At 41.3% G+C, this 14,480-nt stretch overlaps 1 protein-coding gene across 1 annotated transcript; it reads left to right on the top strand.

Moving 5' to 3' along the window:
- Positions 1-204: 204 nt before the first annotated feature.
- Positions 205-11,456, top strand: LOC120859192 (perlwapin-like; the record flags this gene model as incomplete). Its single annotated transcript, XM_040235384.1, has 4 exons — positions 205-393; positions 5,003-5,104; positions 10,336-10,437; positions 11,355-11,456. Coding segments are annotated over exons 1-4 (316 nt in total), but the record flags the coding sequence as incomplete, so codon positions are not given.
- Between the last annotated feature and the right edge of the window lie 3,024 nt (positions 11,457-14,480).

Genomic DNA, 14,480 nt, shown 5'->3' with positions numbered 1-14,480 from the left:
TGTGACAAATCCTTCTACAATTTTGACTGGGACTGTATTAAATTTCAATTTGGGAAAGAAATTGATATCTCTAAAACATCATTTGTTTTCATCCAAGTACATGGCATCTCTCTGCATTTATAAGATAGTTAAATTTTTTTTTTTTGTAGTATCATGTAGCTTTCTGCACATAATTAGAATGATGTATTTCCAGGGAATTGATCATTTTTGAATGATATTGTAAAGGCATTTGAAGTATTTATTTTGAGATTGTAAGAGAAGAGCTTTTAACCGCATATTTCCGGTCATCAGCCATCTGTAGCATCGAGTGCAGTGAAGACAGGGATTGTGGGAGAGGAAAACAGTGCATCCAGGATGGCTGTCGGCGAGTCTGCTCCCCGCTGATGACTGTAGGTGAGTCCTGACTTTCTCCACCCTGCTCTGTCCTGGAAGAGTTAAATGCATGAGGTGATCTGATCTGGCACAACTGTGTGGTCATCCAGAGAAACATACCGGAATGCTGAGGTGTTTATGATAATCATTGTATCTGGAGTCACTTGTTTAGTGCTGCCTCTCTTAACTTGCCCAGGCCATATATCAGTCACCCAGTTACAGATGATAAAAGCGAGCCGGAAAGAGATGAATCGTGAGCAGGGCAGAAGCAGGTCAGCCCTGCGGCAGGACCCACAGTGAGAATTCTCTTGGTGGTGGTGATGTAATTGTTGGTTGAGATGTTGTTGTTTTGCCAAAGGTTATGATGCAGCTCCCAGGGCTGCCTCCATCTTTAAATTCTGTCTCTATGAGTATCAAAAAGTCACATTGAGACCTTCTTTAGGGATTAGAATCCAGTAAATCTTCTACTTGCATCAGAAATAATTTCTGGAGCATTAGAGGCTCAACTCTATATTCAAGGTTAATTTATCTGAATTGTAAAGAAAAAGGGACATGTGCTTTAGAGGCAAAGAACCCAGAATTTAAGTTGCATCTCTGCCATGGACCAGACAGTCTCTCAATGGCCTCATCTATAAGATACCAAAAATAAAACCTGCTGGTTAAAGATCATTGGGGTTGCCATTAAACCGCTTTCCTTGCATCTTTCTTTCCTACAGAGACTTCAGTCCTAAGGAATTACTCCAAATACCCCTGCAAATACCTCAGCTATTATTTGCTGTTAGGGTCAGATGAGGTTCTATGTGAGATCACATTTAAGCAGTGAAGACCTCAATCAAAGTATACGCAGCTGTTGTTATGCCATGGTCATTTATAAGTATTTATTTAGCTTAAGAGTCTCAGCCAGTCTTTTCTGACCGTGAAGGTGTCTGTGAGCAGCGGTGCCGAGAAGACCGGGACTGCGCGGCGGGAGAGAAGTGCGTCGGCAATGGCTGTGGCCACGTGTGCTCACCAGCCCCGCAAGCAAGTAAGGCTGAGCGCCCTGCCCGATGTCCTGGGCTTAAATGGACTATGCACTTGGTCCTTCCCAACCTTTCAGCTAATGTTCAATAGTAATTTATCTTGAGTATGGTTTTGAATGTTTTCAACATAAAACATTCAAAGGATGGGGGAGTTCTTTGAACTCCTTCATCACGGTACCATTGCATTCAGTCAGTCAGTCAGTTCAGCTGCCCAGTCGTGTCTGATGCTTTGCGACCCCATGAATCACAGCACGCCGGGGCTCCCTGTCCATCACCAACTCCCTGAGTCCACTCAGACTCACGTCCATCGAGTTAGTGATGCCATCCAGCCATCTCATCCTCTGTCGTCCCCTTCTCCTCCTGCCCCCAATCCCTCCCAGCATCAAAGTCTTTTCCAATGAGTCAACTCTTCGCATGAGGTGTCCAAAGTACTGGAGTTTCAGCTTCAGCATCATTCCTTCCAAAGAAATCCCAGGGCTGATCTCCTTCAGAATGGACTGGTTGGATCTCCTTGCAGTCCAAGGGACTCTCAAGAGTCTTCTCCAACACCACAGTTCAAAAGCATCAATTCTTTGGCACTCAGCCTTCTTCACAATCCAACTCTCACATCCATGCATGACTACTGGAAAAAACATAGCCTTGACTAGACGGACCTTAGTCAGCAAAGTAATGTCTCTGCTTTTAAATATGCTATCTAGGTTGGTCATAACTTTTCTTCCAAGGAGTAAGCGTCTTTTAATTTCATGGCTGCAATCACCATCTGCAGTGATTTTGGACCCCCCAAAAAATAAAGTCTGACACTGTTTCCACTGTTTCCCCATCTATTTCCCATGGAGTGATGGGACCGGATGCCATGATCTTCATTTTCTGAATGTTGAGCTTTAAGCCAAATTTTTCACTGTCCTCTTTTACTTTCATCAAGAGGCTTTTTAGTTCTTCTTCTCTTTCTGCCTTAATGGTGGTGTCATCTGCATATCTGAGGTTATTGATGTTGCTCCCGGCAATCTTGATTCCAGCTTGTGTTTCTTCCAGCCCAGTGTTTCTCATGATGGACTCTGCATAGAAGTTAAATAAGCAGGGTGACAATATACAGCCTTGACGTACTCCTTTTCCTATTTGGAACCAGTCTGGTGTTCCATGTCCAGTTCTAACTGTTGCTTCCTGACCTGCATACAGATTTCTCAAGAGGCAGGTCAGGTGGTCTGGTATTACCATCTCTTTCAGTCCTTCTCAGTTTTTTTCAGCACAGTCACTTTACCGCTCCCCAAATATATATCTATGGCTGGAAAGCAAGACTCTACAATCAAAGCTATAGAAACAAATAAATGAACCCACACTCCCTTTGCCCAGAGAAACATCACTGTTGGTCATTCCACACGTATTCTGTCCGTGTGTATGGACATGTTAGTGATTGCACATTTTTAACTCATTAAGATATTTAGCCTTCCCTCAGTGCATTTCAGTTTTAACTTTTTATTTTAGGAAATCTATGTGCAAAGCAGACAGATTGGTATAATGATACACCATGTACCCGTCACCCAACCTTGTCAATGTGTGGTCATTCTTCCTTCATGTCTAATGCCACCACTTCCCGTCATCCTTGTTATTTTCAGATTCCAGGCACTATTTTATCATATTCTACATGTATTCTACATGCATCTCTAAAAGAGATGTATAAGGTTTGTCTTACCTTGTCTGGTTCTTATTTTATTTACTGTTGTAGATGTATTTGTTAGATACATAGTCTTTCATTATATAACCTATTTTATTTGTGTAACCTGCCTACCCCTTTCCCTCTCACTTATTATGTTTTGCATTTAGGAAGCTTCATGGTTTTTGTTCTAAAAGCTACCTTATATCAAGACCTTAGAGTACTACCCTTGGTCCCCACCCTTTTTTTTTTAAATTATTGCCTATAGATTTCCCACTACGAGTAATAGTCATATTAAAATTAGCTCATTTCCGTCTTTCATTCCTCTCCCATTCTCTATCCCCAGCAGTTAAGTTTAAGCAATATCCTTGCATTTGCACTGAATCATGTTAAGGTATTTATCAAGCTTACTCTGCTTTTCATATGTTCTTTCTTTTGTGCTTCCTGATATTTAATAGGTACATTGTCTCAGCAAATAGATAGTTCATAGACTCTCTTCATAGAACATTATTGAATCTTAATTCTTCTGTAAGTGTGTATTTAATGATCTTGCTGCTGCTGCTGCGTCAATTCAGTCGTGTCCAACTCTGTTCGACCCCATAGATGGTAGCCCCCCAGGCTCCCCCATCCCTGGGATTCTCCAGGCAAGAACACTGGAGTGGGTTGCCATTTCCTTCTCCAATGCATGAAAGTGAAAAGTGAAAGTGGAGTCATCAGTCATGTCCGACTCTTAGCGGCCCCATGGACTGTAGCCCACCAGGCTCCTCCATCCATGGGATTTTCCAGGCAAGAGTACTGGAGTGGGCTGCCATTGCCTTCCCAGTTTGCCTATCTCTCCACTACTTTGGTTGGCTGACAGTCAACCTCTCGTGGGATCCTTAGGAAGTTCTCGTAGGAATGATGTCCCCAGGCTTCTCTACCAGTCACCTCATCGCTTTCCTCAGATTTCTGCACAGATGCAGACATCTCATTGGTCTGGTGGAAGACGGTGTTTTGTCTCCTTCCACCCACTCATATTCTGGAGTTTGAGGGGATATCTTGTTCTACAGATCTGTTGTCTATGTGTTTTGAATTGTGCTATTTTGATTGCTCTGTTTTTCTGGGGAGATTCTAGAAGGTTCAAAAACTATCCCAATCTGCACAATTAAAACTACCTTCCCAGAATCTGACATTATTTTTGTCTCACAACTTCCAATTATCTCTTTTATGAAGTGTCTACTCAATCCTTTTCCCCATTTTTCTCTTAGAATATGAATTGTTACTATTGACTTGTAAGGAATTCTGGTTCCAAATTGTTTGTTGTACACGTGTATTATAAACATTTTCTCTCAATCAGGCTATTCTTTTCTCCTCTTAATGTTGTCATTCAATTTTAATGAGATTCCATCTACCTATCTATTTTCATGGTCAGTAATATTTCTGTAAAATTTAAGAAATATTTGCCTATCCCGAGGTCTTGAAGCTATCTTTTATAGCATTTTCTAGAAGCTTTATTGCTTTACCTTTGCTTTAGATCTGTAACTCAATTGAACAGATTTGTTGTGTGGTGTGGGGTAGGAGACAAGGTTTCTTTTTTTTCATACAAGAGCCCAGTTCATCCAACCACATTTCTTGATTCTTATCTTGATAATTGTAGGTTGTATAAAATTTCAGAGTCAGCTTATGCATTTTTGTGACAAATCCTTCTACAATTTTGACTGGGACCATATCAAAATTCAATTTGGGAAAGAAATTAATATCCCTAAAACACTGTACCTTTTCATCCAAGAACATGGCATCTCTCTGCATTTATAAGATAGTTAAAATTTTTTCTTTGTTGTACCATGTACCTATCTGCACATAATTAGAATGATGTATTTCTAGGGAGCTGATCATTCTTGAATGATATTGTAAAGGCATTTGACCTATTTATTTTGAGATTGTAAGAGAAGAGTTTTAACCGCCTATTTCCGATCATCAGCCATCTGTAGCATCGAGTGCAGTGAAGACAGGGATTGTGGGAGAGGAAAACAGTGCATCCAGGATGGCTGTCGGCGAGTCTGCTCCCCGCTGATGACTGTAGGTGAGTCCTGACTTTCTCCACCCTGCTCTGTCCTGGAAGAGTTAAGTGCATGAGGTGATCTGATCTGGCACAACTGTGTGGTCATCCAGAGAAACAAACCAGAATGCCCGAGGTGTTTATGATAATCATTGTATCTGGAGTCACTTGTCTAGGGCTGCCTCTCTTCACTTGCCCAGGCCATACATCAGTCACCCAGTTACAGATGATAAAAGTGAGACAGAAAGAGATGAATTGTGAGCAGGGCAGAAGTAGGTCAACCCTGTGGCAGGACCCACAGTGAGAATTCTCTTGGTGGTGGTGATGTGATTGTTGGTTGAGGTGTTGTTCTTTTGCCAAAGGTTTTGATGTAGCTTCCAGGGCTGCCTCCATCTTTAAATTCTGTCTCTGAGTATCAAAAAGTCACATTGAGACCTTCTTTAGGGATTAGAATCCAATAAATCTTCTACTTGCATCAGAAATATTTCTGGACCTTTAGGGGCTCAACTCTATATTCAAGGTTAATTTCACTGAATTGTGTAGAAAAAGAGACATGTGCTTTAAAGGCAAAGAACCCAGAATTTAAGTCCCAACTCTGCCATGGACCAGATAATCTCTCAAAGGCCTCATCTATAAACTATAAAAAATAAAACCTACTGGTTAAAGATCATTGGGGTTACCATTAACCTGCTTTCCTTGCATCTTTCTTTCCTACAAAGACTTCAGTCCTAAGGAATTACTCCAAATACCCCTGCAAATACCTCAGCTATTATTTGCTGTTAGGGTCAGATGAGGTTCTATGTGAGATCATATTTAAACAGCGAAGTCCTAGATCAAAGTGTATGCTGCAATTGTCATGCCATGGTCATTTATAAGTATGTATTTAGTTTAAGAGTCTCAGCCAGTCTTTTCTGACCGTGAAGGTGTCTGTGAGGAGCAGTGCCGAGAAGACCGGGACTGCGCGGCGGGAGAGAAGTGCGTCAGCAATGGCTGTGGCCATGTGTGCTCACCAGCCCTGCAAGCAAGTAAGGCTGAGCGCCCTGCCCGATGTCCTGGGCTTTAAAGGACTATGCACTTGGTCCTTCCCAACCTTTCAGCTAATGTTCAATAGTAATTTATCTTGAGTATGGTTTTGAATGTTTTCAACATAAAACATTCAAAGGATGGGGTGTTCTTTGAACTCCTTTATCACGGTACTGTGCATTTAGTCCTCAATTTTTTCCAGCACACTCACTTGACCACCCCCCAAATATATATCTATGGCTGGAAATCAAGACTCTACAACCAAAGCTATAGAAACAAATAAATGGAACCTACACTCCCTTTGCCCAGAGAAACACCATTGTTGGTCATTCCACACGTACTCTGTCCGTGTGTATGGACATGTTAGTGATTGCACATTTTTAACTCATTAAGATATTTAGCCTTCCCTCAGCGCATTTCAGTTTTAACTTTTTATTACGGGCAATCTATGTACAAAGCAGACAGATTGGTAGAATGATACACCATGTACCCGTCACCCAACCATTGTCATCGGGTGGTCATTCTTCCTCCATGTCTAGTCCCACCAACTTCCCGTCATCCCTGTTATTTTCAGATTCCAGGCATTATTTTATCACATTCTACATGTTTCTCTAAAAGAGATGTATAAGCTTTATCTTACCTGTTTGGTTGTTATTTTATTTACTGTTGTAGATGTATTTATTCGACACCTAGTCTTTCATTATATAACCTATTTTATTTCTGCAACCTGTCTATCCTTTTCCCTCTCTCATATTACATGTTTCACATTTAGAAAGCTTTATGGTTCTTCTTCTAATAGGTACCTTATATCAAGACTTTAGAGTACTACCTGTGATCCCCACCCTTTTTTTTTTATTGTTGCCTATAGATTTACTACTATGGCTAATAGTAAATATTACTATGCTGCTGGTGCTGCTGCTGCTGCTGCTAAGTTGCTTCAGTCGTGTCCAACTCTGTGCGACCCCATAGATGCCAGCCCACCAGGCTCCCCGTCCCTGGGATTCTCCAGGCAAGAACACTGGAGTGGGCTGCCATTTCCTTCTCCAATGCATGAAAGTGAAAAGTGAAAGTGAATTTGCTCAGTCGTGTCCAACCCTCAGCGACCCCATGGACTGCATCCCACCAGGCTCCTCCATCCATGGGGTTTTCCACACAAGAGTACTGGAGTGGGGTGCCATTGCCTTCTCTGAAATAATACTGTAGCCATAGTAAACAGTAAATAATAAAAATAGCTCATTTCCTTCCTACCTTCATCCCCACTTCCCTATCCCCAACAGTTAAGTTTAAGAAATATCCTTGCATTGTCACTGAATCTTGTTAAGGTACTTATCAAGCCTACTCTGCTTTTCATATGTTCTTTCCTTGTCCTTCCTGATATTTAATAGGTATATTGTCACAGCATATAGTTAGTTCATAGACTGTCTTCATAGTACATTCAATTCAGTTCAGTCTCTCAGTCGTGCCTGACTCTTTGGGAGCCCATGGACTGCAGCACGCCAGGCCTCCCTGTCCATCACCAACTCCCGGAGCTCACCCATTGAGTCGGTGATGACATCTACCATCTCATCCTCTGTCATCCTCTTCTCCTCCCACCTTCAATCTTTCCCAGCATCAGGGTCTTTTCCAATGAGTCAGCTCTTCGCATCAGGTAGCCAAAATATTGGATTTTCAGCTTCAACCTCAGTCCTTCCAATGAACACCCAGGACTGATATCCTTTAGAATGGACTGATTGGATCTCCTTGCAGTCCAAGGGACTCTCAAGAGTCTTTTCCAACATGACAGTTCAAAAACATCATTTCTTCGCTGCTCAGATTTCTTTATGGTCCAACTCTTACATCCATACATGGCTACTGGATAAACCATAGCCTTGACTAGACGGACCTTTGTTGACAAAATAATGTCTCTGCTTTTTAATATGTTCTCCAGGTTGGTCATAACTTTCCTTCCAAGGAGTAAGCATCTTTTAATTTCATGGCTGCAATCACCATCTGCAATTTTGGAGACCAAAAATATAAAGTCAGCCACTGTTTCCACTATTTCCCCATCTATTTCCCGTGAAGTGATGGACCAGATGCCATGATCTTCGTTTTCTGAATGTTGAGCTTTTAAGCCAACCTTTTCACTCTCCTCTTTCACTTTCATCAAGAGGCTCTTTAGTTCTTCTTCACTTTCTGCCATAAAGGTGGTGTCATCTGCATATCTGAGGTTATTGATATTTCTCCCAGCAATCTTGATTCCAGCTTGTACTTCTTGCAGCCCAGCGTTTCTCATGATGTACTCTGTGTATAAGTTAAATAACCAGGGTGACAATATGCAGCCTTGACGTACTCCTTTTCCTATTTGGAACCAGTCTGTTGTTCCATGTCCAGTTCTAACTGTTGCTTCCTGACCTGCATACAGATTTCTCAAGAGGCAGGTCAGGTGGTCTGGTATTCCCATCTCTTTCAGAATTTTCCACATTTTGTTGTGATCCACACAGTCAAAGGCTTTGGCATAGTCAATAAAGCAGAAATAGATGTTTTCTGAAACTCTCTTGCTTTTTCCATGATCCAGTGGATGTTGGCAATTAGATCTCTGGTTCCTCTGCCTTTTCTAAAACCAGCTTGAACATCTGGAAGTTTACGGTTCACATATTGCTGAAGCCTGGCTTGGAGAATTTTGAGCATTACTTTACTAGTGTAAATAATAAAAAAATAATTTTAAAAAATAGTACATTATTGAGTCTTAATTCTTCTGTAAGTATATATTTAATGACCTTACTACTACTACTACAAAAGTCGCTTCAGTCGTGTCCGACTCTGTGCGACCCCATAGACCGCAGCCCACAAGGCTCCCCCGTCCCTGGGATTCTCCAGGTAAGAACACTGGAGTGGGTTGCCATTTCCCTTTCCAATGCATGAAAGGAAAAGTGAAAGTGAATTTGCTCAGTCGTGGCCAACGCTTAGTGACCCCATGGACTGCAGCCCACCAAGCTCTTCCATCCATGGGATTTTCCAGGTGAGAGTACTGGAGTGGGCTGCCATTGCCTTCCCAGTTTTCCTATCTCTCCACTACTTTGGTAGGCTGACAGTCAACCTCTAGTGGGTTCCTTAGAAGTTCTCATAGGAATGATGTCCCCAGGCTTCTCCACCAGTCACCTCATCGTTTTCCTCAGATTTCTGCACAGATGCAGACATCTCATTGGTCTGGTGGAAGACAATGTTTTGTCTCCTTCCACCCACTCATATTTTGGAGTTTGAGGGGATATCTTGTTCTACAAATCTGTTGTCTATGTGTTTTGAATTGTGCTATTTTGATTGCTCTCTTTTTATGGGGAGATTCTAGAAAGTTCAAAAACTATGCCAATCTGCACAATTAAAACCACCTTCTCAGAATCTGACATTATTTTTGTCTCACAACTTCCAATTATCTCCTTTAGGGAGTGTGTACTCAATCCTTTTCCCCATTTTTCTCTTAGGATATGAATCTTACTATTGACTTGTAAGCGATTCCAGATCCAAATTGTCTTTGCTGTATATGTGTATTATAAACTTTTTCTCTCAATGAGGCTTGTCTTTTCTCTGCCTTAATGTTGTCATTCAGTGAAGAAAAGTTCATAATTTAATTGAGATTCCATCTACCTATCTATTTTCATGGTCAGTAATATTTTGTAAAATTTAAGAAATATTTGCCTACCCCAAGGTCCTGAAGCTATCTTTTATAGCATTTTCTAGAAGCTTTATTGCTTTACCTTTCCCTTAGATCTATAACTCAATTGAACAGACTTGTTGTGTGGTGTGAGGTAGGAGACAAGGTTTCTTATTTTTTCATATGGAGAGCCCAGTTCACCCAACCACATTTCAGTCCTGCAAGTTTGCTAAACTTATCTCGATTCCTATCTTGATAATTGTTGGTTGTGGTGAACTTTGGTATAAAATTTCAGAGTCAGCTTATACAGTTTTGTGACAAATCCTTCTACAATTTTGACTGGGACTGTATTAAATTTCAGTTTGGGAAAGAAACTGATATCTCTAAAACACCCTGTCTTTTCATCCAAGAACATGGCATCTCTCTGCATTTATAAGATAGTTAATATTTTTTTCTTTGTTATATCATGTAGCTTTCTGCACATAACTGGATAGATGTATTTCCAGGGAATTGATCATTTTTGAATGATATTGTAAAGGCATTTGAAGTATTTATTCTGAGATTGTAAGGGAAGAGCTTTTAACCACATATTTCCTGTCATCAGCCATCTGTAGCATCGAGTGCAGTGAAGACAGGGATTGTGGGAGAGGAAAACAGTGCATCCAGGATGGCTGTCGGCGAGTCTGCTCCCCGCTGATGACTGTAGGTGAGTCCTGACTTTCTCCACCCTGCTCTGTCCTGGAAGAGTTAAGTGCATAACGTGATCTGATCTGGCACAACTGTGTGGTCATCCAAAGAAACACATCGGAAGGTTTATCATAGTCAGCCGTATCTGGAGTCACTTGTCTAGTGCTGCCTCTCTTCACTTGCCCAGGCCATGCATCAGTCACCCAGTTACAGATGTTAAAAGTGAGCTGGAAAGAGATGAATCGTGAGAGGGGCAGAAGTAGGTCAACCCTGTGGCAGGACTCACAGTGAGAATTCTCTTGGTGGTGGTGATGTGATTGTTGGTTCCGATGTTGTTCTTTTGCCAAAGGTTATAATGCAGCTTCCAGGGCTGCCTCCATCTTTAAATTCTGTCTCTATGAGTATCAAAAAGTCACATTGAGACCTTCTTTAGGGATTAGAATCCAGTAAATTATTGCATCAAAAATAATTTCTGGACCTTTAGGGGCTCAACTCTATATTCAAGGATAATTTCACTGAATTGTAGAGAAAAAGGCACATGTGCTTCAAAGGCAAAGAACTGGACTTGAAGTCCGGTTGAACTCAAACCAGAATTCAAGTCCCAGCTCTGCCATGGACCAGACAATCTCTCAATGGCCTCATCTATAAGATACCAAAAATAAAACCTACTGGTTAAAGATCACTGGGGTTACCATTAAACCGCTTTCCTTGCATCTTTCTTTCCTACAAAGACTTCAGTCCTAAGGAATTACTCCAAATACCCCTGCAAATACCTCAGCTATTATTTGCTGTTAGGGTCAGATGAGGTTCTATGTGAGAACACATTTAAACAGCGAAGTCCTAGATCAAAGTGTATGCTGCAATTGTCATGCCATGGTCATTTATAAGTATGTATTTAGTTTAAGTGTCTCAGCCCAGTCTTTTCTGACCGTGAAGGTGTCTGTGAGGAGCAGTGCCGAGAAGACCGGGACTGCGCGGCGGGAGAGAAGTGCGTCGGCAATGGCTGTGGCCACGTGTGCTCACCAGCCCCACAAGCAAGTAAGGCTGAGCGCCCTGCCCGATGTCCTGGGCTTAAATGGACTATGCACTTGGTCCTTCCCAACCTTTCAGCTAATGTTCAATAGTAATTTATCTTGAGTATGGTTTTGAATGTTTTCAACATAAAACATTCAAAGGATGGGGGAGTTCTTTGAACTCCTTCTTCACGGTACCATTGCATTCAGTCCTTCTCAATTTTTTCCAGCACACTCACTTTCAGTTCAGTTCAGTTCAGTTCAGTTGCTCAGTTGTGTCTGACTCTTTGCGACCCCATGAATCGGAGTAAGCCAGGCCTCCCTGTCCATCACCAACTCCCAGAGTTCACTCAGACTCACGTCCATCAAGTCAGTGATGCCATCCAGCCATCTCATCCTCTGTTGTCCCCTTCTCCTCCTGCCCCCAATCTCTCCCAGCATCAGACTCTTTTCCAAAGAGTCAACTCTTTGCATGAGGTGGCCAAAGTACTGGAGTTTCTGCTTTCGCATCATTCCTTCCAAAGAAATCCCAGGGCTGATCTCCTTCAGAATGGACTGGTTGGATCTCCTTGCAGTCCAAGGGACTCTCAAGAGTCTTCTCCAACACCACAGTTCAAAAGCATCAATTCTTCGGCGCTCAGCCTTCTTCACAGTCCAACTCTCACATCCATACATGACCACAGGAAAAACCATAGCCTTGACTAGATAGACCTTAGTCGGCAAAGTAATGCCTCTGCTTTTGAATATACTATCTAGGTTGGTCATAACTTTTCTTCCAAGAAGTAAGCGTCTTTTAATTTCATGGCTGCAAACACCATCTGCAGTGATTTTGGAGCCCCAAAAAATAAAGTCTGACACTGTTTCCACTGTTTCCCCATCTATTTCCCGTGAAGTGATGGGACCAGATGCCATGATCTTCGTTTTCAGAATATTGAGCTTTAGGCCAACTTTTTCACTCTCCTCTTTCATCAAGAGGCTTTTTAGTTCCTCTTCACTTTCTGCCATAAGGGTGGTGTCATCTGCTACTGCTGCTAAGTCACTTCTGTCGTGTCCGACTCTGTGTGACCTCATGGACTGCAGCCCACCAGGCCCCTCTGTCCATGGGATTTTCCAGGCAAGAGCACTGAAGTGGGGTGTCGTCGCCTTCTCCGGGGTCATCTGCCACTCCCCAAATATACATCTATGGCTGAAAAGCAAGACTCTACAACCAAAGCTATAGAAACAAATAAATGCAACCCACACTCTCTTTGCCCAGAGAAACATCATTGTTGGTCATTCCATACATACTCTGTCCGTGTGTATGGACATGTTAGTGATTGCACATTTTTAACTCTAAGATATTTAGCCTTCCCTCAGTGCATTTCAGTTTTAACTTTTTATTACGGGCAATCTAGGTACAAAGCAGACAGATTGGTAGAATGATACACCATGTACCCGTCACCCAACCATTGTCAATGTGTGGTCTTTCTTCCTTCACGTCTAATCCCACCCACTTCCCCCATCCCTGTTATTTTCAGATTCCAGGCATTATTTTATCGCATATTAATTCTACATATATCTTTAAAAGAGATGTATAAGCTTTATCTTACCTGTTTAGTTGTTACTTTATTTACTGTTGTAGATGTATTTACTCGACACATAGTCTCTCATTAAATAACCTATTTTATTTCTGCAACCTGTCTGTCCCTTTCCCTCTCTCTTATTATATGTTCTGCATTTAGAAAGCTTTATGTTTTTGTTCTTATACATATCTTATATCAAGACCTTAGATACTAACTGTGGTCCCCACCCTTTATTTATTATTGCCTATAGATTTCTTACCATGAGTAATAGTCATAATAAAATTAGCTCATTTCCTTCTTTCCTTCCTCCCCACTTCCCTATCCCCAGCAGTTAAGTTTAAGCAATATCCTTGCATTTGCACTGAATCATGTTAAGGTACTTATCAAGCTTACTCTACTTTTCGTATGTTCTTTCCTTTGTCCTTCCTGATATTTAATAGGTATATTGTCACGGCCTAGAGAGGGTTCAAAGAGTCTCTTCATATTACTGAGTCTTAATTCTTCTGTAAGTATATATTTAATGACCTTACTAGTCCCAGTTTTCCTCTCTCTCCACTACTTTGGTTGGCTGACAGTCAACCTCTAGTGGGTTCCTTAGGAAGCTCTCATAGGAATGATGTCCCCAGGCTTTTCCACCAGTCACCTCATCGCTTTCCTCAGATTTCTGCTCAGATGCAGGCACCTCATTGGTCTGCTGAAAGATGGTGTTTTGTCTCCTTCCACCCACTCATATTCTGGAGTTTGAGGGGATATCTTGTTCTACAGATCTGTTGTTTATGTGTTTTGAATTGTGCTATTTTGACTGCTGTGTTTTTCTGGGGAGATTCTAGAAGGTTAAAAACTATGCCAACCTGTACAATGAAAACCACCTTCTCAGAATCTGACATTATTTTTGTCTCACAACTTCCAATTATCTCCTTTATGGAGTGTCTGCTGAATCCTTTTCCCCATTTTTCTCTTAGTTTATGAATTGTTACTATTGACTTGTAAGGAACTCTGGATCCAAATTGTTGTATATCTGTATTATAAACGTTTTCTCTCCATGAGACTTGTCTTTTCTCTGTCTTAATGTTGTCATTCAATGAAGAAAAGTTCATAATTTAAATGCGATTCCATCTACCTATCTATTTTCATGGTCAGTAATATTTCTGTACAATTTAAGAAATATTTGCCTATCCCAAGGTCTTGAAGCTATCTTTTATAGCATTTTCTAGAAGCTTTATTGCTTTCCCTTTCCCTTAGATCTATAACTAACTTGAACAGATTTTTTGTGAGGTGTGAGACAGGAGACAAAGTTTCTTTTCTTTCATACAGAGAGCCCAATTCATCCAACCACATTTCGGTCCTGCAAGTTTGCTAAACTTATCTCCATTCCTATCTTGATAATTGTTGATTTTGGTGAACTTTTGTATAAAATTTCAGAGTCAGCTTGTCTATTTTTGTGACAAATCCTTCTACAATTTTGACTGGGACTGTATTAAATTTCA

Source organism: Oryx dammah, unplaced genomic scaffold, assembly GCF_014754425.2.
Source record: "Oryx dammah isolate SB20612 unplaced genomic scaffold, SCBI_Odam_1.1 HiC_scaffold_164, whole genome shotgun sequence".
In the NCBI taxonomy this organism is placed as follows: domain Eukaryota; kingdom Metazoa; phylum Chordata; class Mammalia; order Artiodactyla; family Bovidae; genus Oryx; species Oryx dammah.
The sequence above is the reverse complement of the archived record's forward strand: the minus strand, read 5'-3'. Positions and strand labels throughout refer to the sequence as shown.